We start from the raw sequence: 21,900 nt of genomic DNA on the forward strand, positions 1-21,900 counted from the left end.
AATTTTGTGTACCTGTGTGTCTTGAACTTGTATCAGTGAAATATGGAGGGCCCTTTCTTAACACAGTTGCAAGTGCTGAGATAGAGCATGCTTTTGAAAAGGAAAAAGCAAAGAATATTGTTTTCAATACAGTTCTGTTTTCATACTGTCTGTGTGTTCTGTGTGGCTTATTCAGGATTAAAGAGGCTATGCCAGTCTTGAATAAAAGCTAATTTGTGTTTGCACATTTCTTCTGTCATTGCTGCTGTGTACACATGTCAAGTGATCGGTATAACAAGCCCAGTGCTTCCTTTTTTTTTTTAGGAAGTGTCTGTGTTTGTACCAATGTACTTTTTATTTACCTGTGTGCTAGTAGATTTGGAAGCATAAGCAGCATTGACTTGAAGTTGTGTGCCATGTGAATGGAGAGAGTTACCACTCTTTACTATTTGTTAATCATTAATTTTGTTCTCCTGGTCGCATTGTTTATTGATTTCAAGTATGTATACTTGTATACACTGTTTTTACTTAGTGTGCTACCTGAGAAACAAATGTGAATCTATTCAGACTGTACAGTGAACCGGTTGTGTGTGTGTGTTTGTGTGCATGTGTGCTTGCTTTATTACATGTGCATTGGTTGGAAAACCAAAGGAAATTGTCACAAAAAATTTTGTGTCATTAAGTATTGCAGATTGTGCATGTTTGATTTAGTGATGAGAATATATGAAATTAGAGAAAAAGTACACCCATCTTCCGAAAAGTTCAGTGTAGGTGACACAATTTAGTCTTCTGAATGGAACTTAAGAATCAGTGAATTCTTCCCAGTTCCTATTCTGACAAGTATAATTAGTGTAACAGTTAAGCCATGGGACACTGTTTATTGTTTCTTGTTGGTTGTAGTCCAGCCGACAGCACAGGCCCATATCAGGCCTGTCAAACCATACAAATGTCACATCTATAAATAAAATTCAAATTAAAAAAATCACCAAGACAAACCCATAAAACAGTTCATGACACAGTATCCTAACCATCCAGCTCCTTAGGGCAATAAAGGTAGGCCATGCTGAGGACGTCAGCCTTTGCAATTAATTTTTCATCTCTAGATTTTTTTTTTTAAGGTAAAAAAGGTAAAAACAATTCTTCAAACCCAAACAAAATATACATAAAAAGGCCAAATAGGTAAATAACACTGCAGAATGGACAGCTAGTTCCCATCCCAGTGTTTAAAATTTTACTACCTAATTACCAGAACAAAACAGTACAGACAGAACATCATTCACTACCTAATTACCAGAACAAAACAGCACAGACAGAACATCATAGACTGCAGAAAAAGAGAAAACAGTGTCAAGGCTTGCTCGAAAAAGAAAGGGGAATGGACTGGGAAGGCAGAAAAAGCAGACAACAGTGAAAGAAGACAAAAAAGGCAGAAATAAAGAACAATAGAAAAGAGGAAATTTCCAGCACAGAATTTCCAGAAGGTGGGAATGCTATTTATACTGAAAGACCCCCGGCATCCCCACAGGGGAGAAGTGGGATATGGGAAAGATGTAATGATTAATTCCAGTCACAGAGAACAGTCTCTAACTGTGCAGAGCAGTTGAGTTTTTGTCACCAGCAGGCATTTAGTCAGTAGTGCCCTGAGTATGGTGAATCAGAAAGGTCAGCAGTGACCACCGTCAAAGCGTGCTAGTGGTGAGGTAGGACAAGATCTCTGATGTGTGGCCACAGGACAACTTAACACTGATGCACTGTAGTCTGCTGATACTTGGCAGACAGTGCACTGCTGGTCATGTGTGCACAAGATTGAATCATGAAGAGTGTTCTTGGTAAAGGAATACAGGACAATAAATAATTTTTTTTTAATCTAAATAATCAGCTTTCTGTGACATCAGGCACACACACATACACACATGTGCACCCAACTTCCATCCCCATTTCAAATGCATACACATGCCACCACAGTCATGAACTCAACCAGCAAAACAAATGAAACACTGACATTGTTTATTGGATTCAAACTTTGCTAAGTGAGAGCATGTATACAGCAGCAGTGAACTATACATTTCTGACCATTTCGCAGCAGCCTATAGGTACATGTTGTATAGCACCAGTCATCTCTAAACCACTGTTCCTGGATCATGAGCCCACTCACAACCCTTTCAACTGGCAGGGTAGTCCTCAGGATACAGCAGTTAACTTTCCTTCCTGTGAATTTCTGGCATCTATGGTTCAAATCCCACATCAGTCTGTTTGGGCCAGAGCAGGACATTTTCCTTTCAGTGACGCAAGTTGACCTGTTTGCAGACCTGCTAGTGCCTAAATTCTTTCTGCATGTCATCACATGAAGAAGACCAGAAACACATGTTAAAGATCTGGTAATCCATGTCAACATTCAGTGAAGGTTGGAAGCATGAACACAGCCAGCAAGAACATTCTCCAGGAAACGGAGCATGGCCGCCTAACTGGTAAAAATACCTTTACTTTGTAAAAGTCCACTTGAAGAAATGAGCAATCACGATGTTGATGCCAATGAATGCAGTAGAAAGAGAAATACCCCTACTCAAAGACCTTGCACAAAATGTCAAAATCATTTCACCTTCAAAAGAAAAAAAATAAGCAAAGAAAGGATTTAAAGCATAACATTTATCAAGTGAATGCACCCAGCAAGACATCATGTAACCGTCTTGTCCAGGTCGTTCAGCCTTGATAATGCAATACAACTGTTCAGTTTTGAGAGAATGGTTTTTCTCATGAAATATCCATTTGCAATATGCTGAGTTTGGTTTTGGAAACATAATTATTCAAGGTTTATTCATAATGTATTCACAAATTACTTATCCAAACATGATTTATAATAAATATGGCCCAAGAAAAAAATCTCTCAACATGTATTCACAAGATCACAGAATAATATGCATGTAAAATCAGTACTTGAACAGATAACTTTTTTTTTCCAAAATGATGGGAATGGTCGACTGATCACGAGTGCAAATCAACAAATAATCATCATATTGTTTAAGCAAGCTTTGTACCAGGACAAACATGTACGCATGAGCTTAGTGTTGCATACAAGTTTCTATTGTTAATACTACACAGAAAATCATCAGTTAAACGGACAGATGAAAAAGGAAAAGTAATGAGATGAAAATGACAATACATCATCTGAAATGGAAAAAAAAAGTAATTTGTCATGAAAAAATACCACTTGACTTATACATTAACCCGTTCAGTGCCTATAGGACGTCAGCTGACATCCTACAAGTCCACTGACGTCCTGTGTCAATTCTGATTTTTTCTTCATCAGTTTAGTTTTTTTTAAAACATAGACTGAATGGTTAGTTTAAATGTCTGGAATATAAAAACACTATTTAAATGAGCATACCTCGGGTGGAAGATTTCTTCTCGGTGATGATTTGCAACTGGACCACTTGGAACTTGTGTGAAAAGGGGGTTGCTCATATGCAAAAAAGGCATCAGAAACTTTGTCCAGCAACAATGGTTCTAGTCAGGGGATTTGCACAATTTTGCAAGCTGTGCTAATGATTATGGATTGGCAAAAAGATGTCATGAAACTGACAGCCCATTTGATGCTTGTTCAGTCCATCTGTCCAGTGTTCGGGGAACAAGAGACTATGACTGACAGAGTATGTGCGGAATAGTGTGGGAAGAGGGAGAGGAGAGGGAGAGAAGTTGTGTAAGACAAGAGGTTGACATAGGTTGACACGCTGGTTAGAGGGCATGGAAGAGGGTGTGGATGTGGCCGTCAGAAAACTGTTCTTGCACTGAACATCGACAGAAACAGACAACAGCCAATAATACACAATTTTCATGAAACGCAGGGTTGAATGTGCACTGGACATAAAACAAGTGTTTTTATTTTTTCACATTTTGTCACTGATCAGATAGCTGACTTGTTTGTAGAGGAGGCAAACCGGATGCACAGCAGACACTTTAAGTGAGCGTCATCAAAGAACTTCCCTCTCTAAAGGAGAAAGCTCTTAGCTGTGAAGAAGCTTGACAGCGCAGTTTCTGGGAACAACTGACTTTTTGTGTTGGCTGTACCCTTTGAGATTGTTGGGGCAGTTATTTACTTACATGTCTACACAAGTTGTGATATGTTGTAAACTTATAATCTGTTTTATTTTCTTCTAAATGCATAATCTGACAACAAGCATGCTATTTCCAGCTGTATTTTCTTTGTTTTCATTTTGGATATCATTCTGTGGAGGTGGAAAGAGACTTTTGTTGCACAAAAATTATTATCATAATTTTCAAATGCCTGAACACTTTCCTACAAAAAAAAAAATTAAAATAAAATAAAATTCAAATGGGGTAAAAAGCTCAGATTCAGAATCAACATTCATTTTCCTTCACATAAATGTTTATTTTCTTTCTGTATCTCCAATTGCTTTTGTGCTAGAATTTTTAAAAATAAAATAAAATTACCCCTGAATCCACAAATTCCCTGGCAAGGGGAGAACACTTTTTTTTTATACCAAATTCTCTGGCACTGAACAGGCTAAGCAAAAAGAAAAGTGTATATTCATACAGTAATTTTAATTCAAACACCCATACATATATTAACATCCATGTGTACACATGCACACAAAGTAAATGCACACTGAACAGTAAACACAAATTTTGGTAACTAGGAATATTTACAAAAAAGAGTACATCACTGATGTTACTGAATATGACTTTTTAATACACTTTATGGCTTCATATGGCTTAATAACAGACAATATAAAAGGTCACAGAAAATCCCCACTTTGGAAATAATCATCAGTTGTCAACTGAGCATGATATTCCATTCCCAGTATAATTCTCCTGATCATAAACCTTGCTTTAAAAAATTAACAGATTTTTTTTTAAACAAATAAATTTTTTAAAAAAGCATAATTTTGCATTTTGAATAACATTCCTGAACAGAAATCATGTTTAAATAAAATCGTGATACAGTTTACAACAGGAAAATAATTGCTGAGAATGTATCATGTTGGAACGTGAATGATGTTTTATAATCACATATTGCACAAGCCACACAGAACAGAATATCTGTGTTTCATCACTTCACCTTCCTTACTCACTTAATCAAGCTGGACTAGTTGGTTTTTTTTTAACCAAGTATGGAGAGAAAATTGCTGTGTTCACTCAGAGAGGGACACATGTTCACAAAGACAAACCATACATTTTAACAGTCATAATTAGTCATTTGATAAAAAAAAAATATCTGGAGTATTGTTTCACTGGTCTGCATAGGGAAATACCTGGTACACTGACCGCAATAAGTCATGGAGCATCCAATAGAGAAAGTGTATTATAATGCAATGCTTTGGCTGGCAGATAACAAAGCCTCACTCACAAGCTGAACATTTCAACGATTGACCTCTACCTGCACCCCCTCCCTTCCCCCCACTCCTTACAGTGTCATCATCTCCCTTGTGATGGCATTGGGCCATAATGGTTCCACTGGGTATCCAGAAGGAATTAACATCATGTGGAAAAAATGACAGTTACACTGGCTTTGATTCTTACTGAAAAAAAACACTCTTTGATGACAGATGATGCACAAGACAGCTGAAACCAAAGGCAGGTTTCAGTTTCATACATGTGTGTACGTCATCATTTTGCCCCCTTTATAAACGGTATAGATGCAGTGACTGTGGAACCTGTTTGCCCAAGAGTAACTGACTCTCATTTTAGTATTCCATCTGTGTGTTTTATACAGCAGCTGATGAAATCAGCATCATGGACAAACAAGTATGTCACACTGGTGCAGCATCCCAAGAGGATTTTTTTTTTCCAACTGGCGTGCGGTGTGGGTGCTGTGTGGGTGTAAGAACAAATTTCAGAAAGTAGAGCCGCAAATTTTTGTCAGCAACAATGAGGTTTGCATTATGAGCATATCCCTTCTGGAAATCTTGTTTCATGACATATGATATGAAGCAGCTGGTGACAGAACAGGTAAGTTCCACCCAAACTCTGACAGAATCCACAGGTTGTCGACATGCCAAACTAAAAAAGTACATGAACTGTTCCATACCAAATGGATGAAAAAAAGAAATCATATGTTCAAGCATTTCAAAATGAGAAAACTAATGGAAAATTTATGAACAATATACTGAACTCAATGGTAAAGCTCTAAAGAAAAAAAAGACAAAAATATTGTAAGATGCATGGCATTGACCTGAACACATTCCAACTCACCTGCCTTCAAACAGAAGTTTATCTATGGCTCATTCCACTGACATATTACCCACACCATTCATAAATAATCAACTGCACAGACCTATTCACCACAACATTACACAATGAATAATCCAGATGACAGACACACTTGTTTTGATATTAACAAATACTAAGTTTGTCTGACACAATTCCACTCATTTCTGATGTTCTTGTGTCATAAATGTGACCTACAGCCCAGAAGGAAACAACAGAAATGATACAGCTTACAACTGTTCAATCATTCCAAACCTTTCGTTTGACTTCATATTTGATGTATGTTTTTGTGATGGTCCTTACAAACACTGTCCTCCTGAACTGGTTTTAATTTTGTAAAACAAAAGTTTTAAAATATGCACTGCATCTGCTGTTGTTTAGTTAGATATCTAGACTGGGGTTCTTTGGTGGGTTTTTTTGTTGTTGGTTTTCCTTTTAGTTAATTTTTTTTTTTACCAGAATCCAGCACCTAGAACAACGCTCATCAAATAAAGATTTCAAAAGCATTTTCTTATCAACAAAACAAGTTAACAAACTCATGTATCTGAAATCGCACACACATATCTGTACAATTCAAGTCAGAAACTTACAAAGCAGTGACAGAAACTGATGTGTCCACAAGCATACATGTCTACATGATTTCTCATCAAAGAAACTGATGAAGTACAGTACATTTCTTTTTTTATGACCAGAATTGCCCATATTCCAAGTGGGTATTTCAATGAGAAAGAATAAAAATCAAATAGCAGACAGGAAAAAAAAAAATACAATGATCATGCTAGCCATTAGCTGTTTTCTTATTTGTTCACTTCCCCCATGATTTTCAATACTAAGTATTAATACTGTAAATTTTAAGAATGCACACAGTGACTACTCTTATTTTCAGAAAATTCTAGTCACTAATTTTCAGTCTACAGCAATGTCTTTTTCTTACCTTTGACCCCTTTGCCTTACACACAAGAGCACCTAATTTATAGATAAGATTTGTGAAGGAACAAGTGTGGAGTTCATCACAGTAGTAAGAGAACCAAAAACAATACTGACGTGGAAAAAAAGGCATCAACTGACGCTGTTATGAAATCAGTTAGAAAGTGACCAGAGTTTGTCACACAGAAGTAAACAAAAATCTTCCCTACTCTTGTACAGTCAGCTGATGGCACATTCTACAGCCGATTCTTTGTGTGCACTGAAGAGCAGATAACCTGTGACCAGACAGCACAATACTGAAAACAATGGGTACATTCAAACTGGAACATGGCTGATCTTGCAGTTCAGTCCAGTGCTACTGTCAACAGTGTCAGAAAAAGCAGGCACCATCAAGGCAGCTGCAGATGATGATGAAATAAACAACACACCTCAGCCTTCAGAACTGTAAAGCTCCAAAGGTGACAGTACTGTGACCTTCACTAGAATGTCAGGAATGCTGGAAGAAGCTTTCTGATCTTTTCTAGCCGGACTCAGTGAGCTCAGATATCATGAGCTGCAAAACAGATAATGATAAATCAATATTCATGAAGGAGTGCAGTTTAAATTTTGACCTTCCAATAAGTATTTTTCCGTTTTCTTTTCATCATGTACTTATAAATGTTACTATACACAGTTTGCAAGGTTTGTTTGGCCTGGTTCAGAAATTGCTTTTGATTTTAGCTATATTGTATTTAGACCATGTTCAAAACCAGAGACAGCAAAAAACTGAGATACATAATTATCAGGAAAATTTCTGAATTATAATGTGAGGTATAAAAATAAAATTAAAAATAATGGTAATGGTAACATTTCTCAGTTGTGTATGTCTTCTTTTGAGGTCAAGGAGACTACGCATTGGATAAACTTTCTGTCTTTTTATTAACATAAGCTGGAAAAAAATGTTTCTTTGACATAACAACTTGTTCTATGGGGGTGTGGGGGGCAGGGAGTGGGGAGGGGGGGGTCACATAATCATATTTTAAAATGCTCTCTAAGACACTGGCACCAGAAGCACAACTTTCATGTCATGTGTCTATCTGGCAGAACAAAGGCAGGGGTTGAGCAAAGGATGTCACCATTCAACAAAACCACTAATGACTGACACCCTGTGTGTGGAAATCACCACCAGTAACTGATCTGATCTGACCCCCATGTGTGGAAATCACCACCAGTGTCTGATCTGATCTGACCCCCATGTGTGGAAATCACCACCAGTGTCTGATCTGATCTGACCCCCATGTGTGGAAATCACCACCAGTAACTGATCTGATCTGACCCCCATGTGTGGAAATCACCACCAGTGTCTGATCTGATCTGACCCCCATGTGTGGAAATCACCACCAATAACTGATCTGATCTGAACCCCCCATGTGTGGAAATCACCACCAGTAACTGATCTGATCTGACCCCCATGTGTGGAAATCACCACCAGTAACTGATCTGATCTGACCCCCATGTGTGGAAATCACCACCAGTAACTGATCTGATCTGACCCCCATGTGTGGAAATCACCACCAGTAACTGATCTGATGTGACCCCCATGTGTGTAAATCACCACCAGTAACTGATCTGATCTGAACCCCATGTGTGGAAATCACCACCAGTAACTGATCTGATCTGACCCCCATGTGTGGAAATCACCACCAGTAACTGATCTGATCTGACCCCCATGTGTGGAAATCACCACCAGTGTCTGATCTGATCTAAGTCTTGGTTGGAAACACTGTTACCACATCACACACACTCCATGGGCAAACTGACGTGCATAAAACTGGATCACCAAGCAAATAAATCTTGATTTACACAACGGTGGGGAGCAAAGTAACCATCAAAATACAGTAGAGCAACATTATCGTTTACACTACACACACATACGTATCATCCACCATAAAGTCAAAAGCAATGAGCATGGTGTTCCTTGGAAACCACTTTTACATGCAAGTGATCAGTCACAACAATCACACACAAAGAAAGAAAATAAGAGGAAAAAAAAAAGATGATGACAATTGTCCATGATCACATCACCGCAGTTCCATCACATGTCAACTGTGTGTTACTGTTCGTCCTTTCCCGAAGGAATAAGTGACATCACTGCTCTGGGACACCCAGGGAGCTCCCCACCTCATGGCACAGGAACCCCGAAGGAGACCACAAGATCTTCTCGATGCTGAACTCGAACATCTCTCACAGCTTTGCTGAACTTCTCTGAAGCATTGCATATCTGAAAAAGATTTATTCAAATTGTGGACATGAATAACTGTTCCCATTGAAACTGTTCTGTTACATCTATTCATATGTTCCGTATCTAACTGTGGTATAAAGGAGTACAGGGTATATCTCACCACAGTGAATAACTGTTTTCAATATTTATCTATATGCATTTATCTGTCATTGCTGTCAGCCAATAAAAAACAAAGGATGTTGTTTCCAATTTTCAAACACTCATCAATCACGTAGAAAGCACAAGGGGCCTACATCCATTCAAAGGGGCAGTGAATTCATGTTCACCGTGTCAAGAGCTTGGCATTTGAAGCCTGGGCCCAATCCTCTCCTTCTGCCTCTTTAATTCACTCCAGACGATGGAACCCTATAGCGTTCCTGACGTAAGGTAGCGTTCCGGACAACGGAACCCTATAGCGCTCCTGACGTAAAGTAGCGTTCCGGACAATAGAACCCTATAGAATTCCTGACGTAAGAGTTCCGGACGATGAAACCCTATAGCGTTCCTGACGTTAAGTAGCATTCTGGACAATGGAACGCTATAGCAGTTTTGACAATTAAAAATTTTTCCACATTTTCCTCATGGTGTAACATAACAATCGCAGCTACACCGGGCATTGTGAACGTGTCAAGGGTCGAATGGAAAGTTTCTTCATGAGATTCCGTAACAACACACTCTACAGCGAGCCAGCAAATTCAGGACCCCACATGACAAGCTAATCTGCATACGTATCGAAAATGGCCTCACAGGTGATACAAGTGGAAATTTTTGGAGCAGACTAGATCACAACAGCAGCTTTTACCCCTGCTGAAGTGATTGAAAAGCTTCAAACTGAAGGTTTCGACTCCGACATGGATGATGAAGACGTTGAATAAAGTATCTGCAGTGAAGAAAGCTACCAGAGAGAAGGTACTGCTAGTGTCTCAGCTTCTGAGAGCAGTGAAGAGAGAGGGGGGTGGTCGTTCACACAACATGAGGAGGGGGGTCAGTGGGTCAAGTACAGAGTTTCATTCAGTTACTTCATGTTTTGTATTTTTTATGTTTTTTTTCCTAACCATAACAAATGGGTCATCTGTAGGGAAAAGCAAGGGAGAAAACTATTCATCCGGAGTGAGTTAACCGTCCCTGACTGAAATCAGTTACCCATTCGCATCTGGGTGGACTGTGGAAAACCAGAGAAAAAAACCTTTCCCAAAGGACACAACACCACGCTGAAATCGGGCTTCATGGGATCACTGCAACAGAAATCCAAAACCTAACAGGTATGGCCACGGCATCGCATCTTTTGAATTTACTTTTTTGTTGTTATTTTTTCTTGTCGGTGACCATTAATTAAGTAAGCCACTTTCTGACAGGTCTTCACTTACCAACTGGATCTCAGCCGGGGAGACAGGTGGCGCTGCCAGCACAGACTGAGGGGTAGTGATCCCGTTGGGCAGGGCCAGCTTGTACATGCCCTGCTTCCCCGAGTTGGCCAACAACATCTTTAACCTTGAACTGACAGACATGACAGTATCTTTAACCTTGAACTGACAGACATACCAACATCTTTCACCTTGAGCTAACAGACACAACATCATCTTTAACCTTGAACTGACAGACACAACATTATCTTTCACCTTGAACTAACAGACACAGCATCTTTAACCTTGAACTGACAGACACAACATCATCTTTAACCTTGAATTGACAGACACAACATCATCTTTCACCTTGAACTGACGGACACAACATCATCTTTCACCTTGAACTAACAGACACAGCATCTTTAACCTTGAACTGACAGACACAACATCATCTTTAACCTTGAATTGACAGACACAACATCATCTTTCACCTTGAACTGACAGACAGGACAAGATCATTTTTAACATTGAACTGACAGACATGATATCATAATTAACCTTGAACTAACAGACATTCCAACATCATCTTTAACCTTGAACTGACAGACATTCCAACATCATATTTAACACTGAAATGACATTCAAACATCATCTTTAACCTTGAACTGATAAGACATTCCAACATCACTTTAACCTTGAAATGACAGACATTCCAACATCATATTTAACCTTGAACTGACAGACAGAACAAGATCATCTTTAACCTTGAACTGACAGACATGACATGATATATAACTGACAGACAGGTCTAATATCACTCAAAAAGAAAATATGTCAAAGAAAGAACTGACAGAGACGTGGGACATCAACAGGCAGTCAGTCATCTTAGTCATTAGTGTGATTTTTTTTTTTTTTTTTTTTTTTTGTCATCAACTCACATTTGGGGCAAAAAAAGAAAAAGAAAGAAGGTACCATATGTTTTCATATACTTCAGCAAGCATGAATACAGACACTCCATGAAATGTCAGGTACAGTCTTATCTAAACACACACACACACACACACACACACACACACGTAAGCATATGAACATGTAAAAGAAGAGAGAAAAGAAAAAAAATTCACATCGCTCCTTCCACTGCTGCAGTTCAAGGCACATAAACGTCATAAAAATTAATATTATGATAAAAAGATACGCTGAACCTTCCAAATAAAAACAACACTGACATGATACACCCAATCGCTTCATGACCTGATTGCCAAATAACCAGTCAGTATCAAACATGGCCAGGCAAAATGAACAAGTACTGCTACTTCCAATTCTGCACAAATTAAACTGATGCAGAGTGTCAAATACTGGCTTCAAAATGCATGCTCTTGTTTTTTAACATAACTTACAACAACAGATTTTTTTTATACAGAAGTAAACTGTACCATGTATATAAACAAATTTTGATTCAAAACACGAAAAAGAAAGAAAGTTAAAGTAGGTGGCGGCAGTGAAAATTTAAATATTCATTACAATGACTGAAATGTGATTTTTGGCAAACAACATGACAATATAAGAAAAACAAAAAAAAAGAGTAAGTGAATATCTTGATTGGTTCTGAAGATACTCCATTTTAAAGATGTGACGATGCGTACATGCTGTTAGTACTTAATATTTTCACATTTTCAGTCATACTGTACTGTCCATGAGGGTACTGTAATGAAAACTCATATACTTCTAAAAACCATATGATAATGGATTATTGCACAAGAAAAAATAACACTTCAGCAGCAAAGAAATTGGAAAATATGCCTGTCAAAGTAGGGGGAAATAGAAAATCAAGACATATCAATCTGCACAGAATAGCAAATTTGAAGGTCTACAGCAGTGAAAAGAATAGACAGTTGCATTTAATACTAAAATATCTTGCAGAATACATCACAAAAAGTGCACTGAATTTTTTTCAGGCAGGCTAATTAACTGAATTTTAAGTATCAGTCTCAAACTTTGAAAAATCTTCAATTTGACCAGCAGAAAAAAGACTGTTTATTGGGGTAGCATGCTGCAAAGATGAATATTTCAGTAACTGTCACAAGTAGGACCAGGAAATTTTGTATGTGTATTAAGTGAAATGTCAGCTTTCAAAATAAATTAAAATCAACCTTAAAACTTCCATCTAAAGTTGGCAGAAAAGGAATGATACCTGATTTTCTCATAAATAAGGGTGCATGTTGTGGATGAAACTTCTTCAAAATTTTTGTTTTTGAAAAAATATTGAAGTTACAGCCACAATAAGTTACCAGTGGTCTTGGCTGATCAGCTTCTGCAAAATTACTGCAAATTTTTAAACAAATGCAACTTGAGAGCATTATACAGAATGGGTAGGTTGATGGGGCATTCCATGACAAAGGTTCCAAGGAGGGAGCAAATATTACTTAAGTTGCTAGCAAAAATGACAGATATATGAATCTATTTTCTTTCAGCTCTCTAGCTTTTTCTTCCATCCATGAACTCAGTCATGCATTTCATTATGGAAGAACCACAATAAATAAGAAGTAAAAGGTGGATGATACATCTTTTATTTCTTCACAAAATGGCATTCACAAGAGAGAAAATGCACACCAAAAAATCTCTTTTTTGGCACTCACGTTTCCTGGCATCAGCAATAACATGCTGCTCGCTACCTGAGATGTTCATACTGGCCTTTTTGGATCATTGAATAGGTCTTGCATGCCCTGCCATGAGCAGCCGTTTCTGCAACATGTTAGATACACAGATCAGCTCATAAGAAAGAACAAATGTTATATTCAATTTAAAACATAAAACCAAAAACAGAGCTCTCAGTTTAATATATGTTTAGGATTTTGTCAATTTCGGTGTGTTTTGAGTGGGAGGAAAACACTGTGACAACAGAATTATAAAATGGCATACTAACAGGTAAGTATTCATTCAACAGCAACACAAAATTCACTGCACTGAACTATTTGGCTGCATTTACCTTTCACACAATAATTCAAATTGCAGCAACAACTTATGCTTTGACAACTAAGGCTGAAGTTTTGGGGGTCTGTCCTTTCCACTTGCTGACAAGAGCTTTGCCATCTACATGTACTGTTCAACTTATGTGTCTTTGTTGCATGCGATTATTCACTCAAATATTTCCACTTCAGGGTACTACATTTCATGACTGAGATGAATGTATTACTAAATGTCTTAGGTATATATGATTACTAAATATTGAACAGTTTATTGTTAATATGCACATCATACTTAGTATCTTATTCTTTGATATTTTGTGTACTCACCTTTATTTGTGTGTGTGTGAGAATGCATGTCTTAGATATATATATATATATATATATATATCAAAGTGAATATTTCATTCACAATATGTCCATGGTATTTTGCATTTTATCATTTCATGAATTATCCCTTTGTTTTCTGTTTCATGCAGTCGAGATGCCCAGCATATCATGGGTTACACACACACACACACACACACACACACACATCATACTCTTAATTGCTGGATCCCAGATAGTGTTATATATTTTCACTGAACCTGATGTGCAGCTTAGGCTATGGGTGTTATTGTACTGATTTTCTTTTTACTAATTTTAGTTTGTTAAAAATTGGTGTTAATTTTTTTAAGAAACAGGATGTTGACTGCACTGTTCAAATTAATCATACATCTCTTCACATTACACTTTTTTCATACTCAGACATACATACACATACTCACAAGCACACATGTGCAAATGCAAACTTGCTCTCTCTCTCGCTCTCTCTCTCTCTCACACACACACACACACCTACTCCATTGACAGGAAAGAAATGGGGAAGGGGGATGACTGGAGGAAGGAGGTGGTGGGTTATATCACTGTCAGCAGTCAGGTATTCTCAGCCCAGAGCAAGTGGTCAGTGATTTGGCTCAGTGCCAAGTTTGCCACAACCATTGACAACCCCCTCCCCTCTCCTTACCATTGGTGGGAGATACTCAGAGACAAGTGAGGGGAATGGCTATACAACTCTCAGCAAATTATCAAAGTGAAGTTTGCAGAGGAGAGAGGGGGGGAGGAGTGGGGGGGGAGGGGGAAGCAGGGGGTTAGTATGAATTGGTGTTCTTGTTCTTTTTGGAATGTGAGAGCACAGTATCTATCTGTGTATATATTAATATAAAGTTTCACAGCTATCGAAGCAAAATGCAACTAGAATATCAGACTTTTGTGTGATGCTGAATGAAATGCTCATTTTATGGAAAAAGAAACCACATTATAATTTTTTACTCATTTAACACTCATCGAGTCTGTAGCAGACGACACTAATGCTGTCCCGAGCACTTCCAGTTTTAGACCCAGGTAATATTTTGCTTACTAAAGCAAATATCAATCATATATTAGTAATTGGAATTCATGGGCTCCGTTTTAACATGACCATTTTTCATTCTGTATCAACAGTTTTTGTGTGTTTTACTCAGGAAAAAATAAATCGTGTTCCGATTGAAACACGGTGTCACGTTACGAAAACACTGATGAAATAGATCCAAGCTGCTCAGTTACTGACATCGATCAAAATCGTGATTCAAAGAATTTCAGCTCAATATTGTGCATGAAAGTGCTAAACACATTCGTTTTCAAAAATAATATAAAACTTACCGTTGAAACTTTTTTCTGGAGAAACAATGCCATTTTTGTATTAGATGAAGTGCCGCTCTCCTGTGTCGAATGTTGATTGGGCCGACGCAACTGACGAAGAGGGGTACCTGCTTTTGAATTACAGGAGCAAACTGCTCATGGATCAAAAATCTTAGTTTCGGATACCACTGAAATCAGCAGAAAATGCTCTTTACCGCTCATGCAGCATCACGCAGGCTCAGATTTCATTTTCGAACTGCGCGAGGCGTTGAAAGATAGCCCAAAAATTCCCGTAACTTTGCGCTCAGATCTAACTACCCTACTTCGCCCAAGGCTTGGAAAAAAACACACGGAAGTTCTTGAACTTTCGCCTTTCACGGCTCCCAGTTTTTTTAAAAGTAACCAATGAATGGAAAACAACGGATGCGATTTTTCCCACTATGTGGTTGAATCTAACTGTGTCGCGCTCAGAAAGACGCTGGCCGCCATTGAACAAGGATCGGTATTTCGCGTTACAGTACACTTCCTTTTCTTCTATCCGCAAACTCATTCATGCACTGCATAAAGCAAACACAATAAAAATTAAAAATATGGATGATAAATAATTATTTCAGTTGGATAGTTTTTCACAAAATGAAATCAAATTTGAGAAAATGCACTTCAAAACTAGTCAATTTTTTAGGCGTTCATAGGTTTCCCGGCATCGGCCATGGGGGCTGCCGCTACCTAGTTAAAGAGAAACAGAAAAACAAATCCCAACATCATAATCTGTTACGAATCAAGACACACAAAGACCCCGACTGCTAACCTGTACTGCCGTGCTCGGTCATGGTACTCATGCTGCTCAATGAGCGTTTCGTTGGATGCTACGTCAATCACCGCCTGGGCATTCTGGGTGAGGATTCTGGCCATGGCTGACTGCTCATCGCCCTTCTCCCTCTCCTGGGTGTAGGCCTGCCCTGGCTGAGTGCTGGACGCAGCAGGGAGGGTGAAAACCAAACTTTGATAAAGGAGAATTAACTGCAAATTTCAAACTGTTCAGGTAATACACCAAACCATACAATAAAGGAAAATGAATGCAAATTTCTAACTGTTCAGGTAATAAACCAAAGATATGACAATTTAATGCAAATCTGAAATTGTCCAGGTAATAGACCAAACTAAGATGAAGGTCAATTATGCTAATTTCAAATTGTTTGGGTAATAAACCAATCTCAGATAAAGGCGTATTAATGCAGATTTCAAACTGTTCACATAATAAACCAAACTGAAATCAAGGCAAATTAATGCAAATTTCAAATTATTCAGATAATAAACATAAAATGAAGCTGATTCCATGCAAATGTCAACCTGTTCAGGTAACAAACCAAACAAAGATAAAGGCAAATCAAAGCAAATTACAAAAAAAAATTCTCAAGTAATAAACAAAACTATGATAAGAGGCAAATTAACATTAACTCCAGAATAGTTCAAAAAATATGATGCAAGTAAAATTTAAAACATCTTCCATGGTTACTGTTAATGGGGTCATGAATAATGTCATCTTTGGTTTGGTAAACTCACAAAGTGGGTTACACCAAACAGATGAGTTAAAGAACAAATGAAAACTATGAATAAATGAATACATAAAAAGGGGTTAATTCCCAAACTGATTTTGTTCAATCCCCAAATAAATAAATAAATGAATTTATAAATTATGCACCAGAGGTGCCTGAAGGATAGGAAGCAGAAAAAGTAGATGGCTACTGTGGCCAGAGATTCCAGGGCTGGGTGGATAAATCATCTTTGCAACGTTATGTTTGCTAAGCGATAAGAATTTTCCTCTGTCAGTGCTAACTGCAAATTTAGCACTGCAATGATCACTTGTGCAATGCTGCCCTGGAGCAAAGTCAGCAATGGCGCACTGAAGGGCAACACCACGCGGGTGAACCCATCTCTGTCACACATCATTTTGGCATTCTTACAATGATTATCATTGTATCTCAGAGCCAAAAATAAAATATGTAACTTAAAACACACACACACACACACACACACACACACACACACACACATCAAAGTTCCCTTGATCAACTACTGCCAGCTTGCCTGATGACACAATGATGAATTACTACATGCAGTGCTGACACAATGATCAACTACTACAGGCAGTGCTGATGACACAATGATCAACTGCTACAGGCAGTGCTGATGACACAGTTATCAACTACTGCAGGCAGTGCTGATGACACAGTTATCAACTACTGCAGGCAGTGCTGATGACACAGTTATCAACTACAGCAGGCAGTGCCTTATGACACAGTTATCAACAACTGCAGGCAGTGCTGATGACACAGTTATCAAATACAACAGGCAGTGCTGATGACACAGTTATCAACTACAGCAGGCAGTGCTGATGACACAGTTATCAACTACAGCAGGCAGTGCCTTATGACACAGTTATCAACAACTGCAGGCAGTGCTGATGACACAGTTATCAAATACTACAGGCAGTGCTGATGACACAGTTATCAACTACAGCAGGCAGTGCTGATGACACAGTTATCAACTACTGCAGGCAGTGCTGATGACACAGTTATCAACTACAGCAGGCAGTGCTGATGACACAGTTATCAACTACAGCAGGCAGTGCTTATGACACAGTTATCAACAACTGCAGGCAGTGCTGATGACACAGTTATCAACTACAACAGGCAGTGCTGATGACACAGTTATCAACTACTACAGGCAGTGCTGATGACACAGTTATCAACTACTGCAGGCAGTGCTGATGACACAGTTATCAACTACTGCAGGCAGTGCCTTATGACACAGTTATCAACAACTGCAGGCAGTGCTGATGACATTATGATCATCTACTGCAGGCAGTGACTGATGACATCACAATCATCTACTGCAGGCAGTGACTGATGACACAATAATCATCTACTGCAGGCAGTGCTTGATGATACAGTTATCAACTACTGCAGGCAGTGACTAATGACATAATAATCGTTTACTGCAGGCAGTGACTGATGACACAATAATCATCTACTGCAGGCAGTGCTTGATGACATAATAATCATCTACTGCAGGCAGTGACTAATGACATAATAATCGTTTACTGCAGGCAGTGCCTGATGACACAATAATCATCTACTGCAGGCAGTGACTAATGACACAATAATCATCTACTGTAGGCAGTGCTTGATGACACAATAATCATCTACTGCAGGCAGTGCCTGATGACATAATAATCATCTACTGCAGGCAGTGCCTGATGACACAATAATCATCTACTGCAGGCAGTGCCTGATGATACAGTTATCAACTACTGCAGGCAGTGCCTGATGACACAATAATCATCTACTGCAGGCAGTGCCTGATGACACAGTGGTGGAGGTGACATCATCAAACAGGCAGCAAAGAATCATGGAAGAGAGGGTGTAAAAACACAAAGCTCAGTTTCCTGATTGGAACAAAACTGAATGTTGATTCCCAGATATGTGGTGAGAGGTACACAGGAAGAGATGATCAGGATCATTTAAATTTCCTATGTGCACGACACATGTCTACAGAATACACTATATAAACCTTTCAGTGGTATTGTGACCAGCAGTGGGATGTGTAATCAAAAGGGCATACTTAGACACTACCAACTATTCCCATGGCATATGCATTGGTTAAATAATGTCGGACTGCCTGTAAAAGCACAATGCCTATCAGTATTCACTGATTTATACTAGAAACAAAGTAAACAACAACAGAACAGGCAATATTCTCAGTAGCTCTCACATATGCATGTCTGTGTGTGTGGAGGGGGTGGGGCGGGGATAGGTGTGTGTGTATGTGTGTGTTTATGTGTTGTATTTGTGTGTGTATGCGCATGTGCATGCGTGTGCAGTTTATATGCTGCAGGCGAATGTATGTGTGTGCCAACATGCTTTTACATTTTGACCTAAATCCATAGACATAACATACAAATATTTAAATGAGAATTTCTCAAAAAAAGAACTATTTTATAATATTATGTTTAGTTTGTTTATTCAGTTGTTCATTTGTGTGTGCTTTTGTTGGTGGTGGTGGTGGTGGTGTGTGTGTGTGTCTGTACATGAGTGTGTCAATAAATGGTCTCCATTTTTGTTGTTATTGTTATCATTACTTCTAGATTTAACTTTTCATATCTGATACACCATCTGATTTACTGAATGACATGACCTCTTTTAGTTGTCCTTTCTTTACATGTTTCAAATTATATGTGTATATAATAAATGAATAAATAAATAAACATGCCACATCTTCAAATCAGTCAAATTCAGTATATCTTTTAAAAATATGAAAAAAAAATATTACCCAGGAATTGGTGCAGCCACATTGGGATTTGGGTCCAAGAGGGGTGAGCGTTCATGTGGTTCTTGGGACTGAAAAAGTGAAAACCAGAGGTCACAAAACATTTCAGATGGAAACTCAAGACAGATTCCAAAATAAAAAGCATCTTTGTCTTATTCCACATTCAGTTTGCATCTGGCTTTACACATTTTTGTCCAGTATTCATCCCATTTTTTCTTTTGCCTTTGTGAAATGTTACTCCCATTTACAAAGCAAAAGTGAACTTTTATTTGTACAACTGTTACCCCACTGGTCAGTTCCTTTCCAGCTTAATATTTTTGTGTTTGCAAAATTCACTAAACACTGACGCATCTACACAAATACGATACATAATCTATGTCAATATTTTCACTCTTGCATATATTTCTAGACAAATGCAAAAGAACCAAGATACTGCCTTGTGAAGCTTCTATAGTAACTGTGCACTGAATTGATCATCAAGTAAAAAATCATTTCAGTCATAAACATTTGGGGATTTTGGTGTCAAGCACAATTATTAGAGTAAAAGAAATATACTGTCTCTTCTTGCTTTTACGCTGCACTACATTTCAGTCTCACTGTAATATCAATTTGTGAAATTGTGTGTGTGTGTGTGTGTTTGTGTGTACGTGTGTGTGAGTGCATGGTGCGAATGCACATACATGTGCATGCATGTACTTTGATAATATGTAAACAGTCAAGTGATTAAACAGCACATGAGCAGATGTGACATCAATTCATTTTTTCTTTTTCTGCACACAAGCATGTGTGAGTATGTGGGAGGAAGGCATTTCAAAATCAAGTACAGATGACAAATTACAAATCTAGAAATCTCTGCAGATATGGTGGCATAATACCATTCAAAACTGGTAAAAAGGGGTATTCTTGAGTGGTGGTGGCTGCACACATTTTAGGGACATAAGAATAGGCCAACACAGCAATTCTACAGGCTATAATTATGCCAGTTTCACATGGTCAGAAGATCCCAAGAGGACATCAAACTACAGACTTGCTTTGTTGACATAGATTAGCCATGTTTCAGAGTCCAAAACAAACACACACACACACACACACACACACACACACACACACACACACCACAGAGAGACAGAGAGAATAACATATGCAGTGTTATTGTGCTTATGTTATTTGTAACCCCATTCAATTTTTTAGCACCACAACAGAACCTAGCAGGGCGTAAAACTACCAAAAACTGGAGTACAGGGTGAGCCCAACCCTCAAGATCATCAAATCATAAAAATGAGCTTTACCTCTGGCTGGCATTAATGATCAATGAAGAAGCTCAAATTTTATGGCCTTCTCAATGGTAAAACGGGGAGATATAAGAAACGCTGGGTCTGCGGCAGAGAATGGCGCTAAATAATCTTTATATGTATATATATATATATATACATAAAATTATACCATTTGTGAGCAAAATACAAATGTGCGGAAATAACTCTTGAGTTTGTCTCAGTGATGTCTTGTCTCACGCACTCGGAAGTAAAATTTCTCTCTTCGAATTGCACATCCAATAAAACTGATACAATGGCATCTGCAGATACAAAAGTAATATTGCATATGTACGTCTATAACAACTCCATACACGTTTCCTAAATATACCTACCCCGGTCGTTTTATCTTCGTCTGAAGAGAAACAGCAACCCATCTTTCAGGACTTTCATGTGACTCTCTACTACCTCGTTTTCAAACCGGAAGTTTGTAGTTTCGCCTTCACCGCTACTTTCGCAACTGTCGTCAGAGATAATGGACAAGATGGCAATCGACTGGTCATCGTTTTCCTCTCCGTTCAGACGACGTCAACTCAAAGAAGAAAACAAAAGCTAAAAATTGAAATGCAGACCGGTGGCCAAACATGAAGACGTGTAACTTCTGTGAGTTTGTAAGTCTGAATATTGGAATGTTCAACTCTGCACATGAATCGGAAATGATCGGTACGATTGCAAGACTTTGGCTCAAAAACAAAACAGCAACAAAAACAAAAACAAAAGCTGAGCGGGACTGGGGGTGCACTTGCTCGATTAGTAAGAAATATTTACTCCCCCTCCCACTCTTTCTCCCCCATCTCTGTCATATTAAAAGTAATTGACTCGGCCACCTTTCGGTATACCTTTAATCAGTTCAGCCATCAAGTGTGTATTTGCTTTTTAAATGACCACACTTACAAAGGAAG

The 21,900-nt window shown here is 38.4% G+C and overlaps 2 protein-coding genes across 3 annotated transcripts in view; one reads left to right on the forward strand and one right to left on the reverse strand.

The window, feature by feature from the left end:
• Positions 1–1,969: 1,969 nt before the first annotated feature.
• On the reverse strand, positions 1,970–21,413 carry LOC143299188 (ragulator complex protein LAMTOR1-like). Its single transcript, XM_076612356.1, has 5 exons — positions 21,334–21,413; positions 19,692–19,759; positions 16,168–16,329; positions 10,759–10,888; positions 1,970–9,391 (listed from the first exon to the last, which is right to left on the reverse strand). The coding sequence occupies exons 1-5, from the start codon at positions 21,373–21,375 to the stop codon at positions 9,293–9,295; spliced, it is 501 nt and encodes a 166-aa protein (XP_076468471.1). The 5' UTR covers positions 21,376–21,413; the 3' UTR covers positions 1,970–9,292.
• Positions 21,414–21,461: 48 nt separating this feature from the next.
• Positions 21,462–21,900, forward strand: part of LOC143299089 (uncharacterized) — a 35,144-nt gene continuing 34,705 nt past the window's right edge. The window contains exon 1 of one of the 2 annotated variants that reach the window (XM_076612211.1): positions 21,462–21,609. The gene's annotated coding sequence lies outside the window, so the exon portion shown is untranslated. The remainder of the gene's footprint in view (positions 21,610–21,900) is intronic. The other variant, XM_076612213.1, reaches the window with a different exon arrangement.

Source organism: Babylonia areolata, chromosome 24, assembly GCF_041734735.1.
Source record: "Babylonia areolata isolate BAREFJ2019XMU chromosome 24, ASM4173473v1, whole genome shotgun sequence".
Lineage (NCBI taxonomy): Eukaryota > Metazoa > Mollusca > Gastropoda > Neogastropoda > Buccinidae > Babylonia > Babylonia areolata.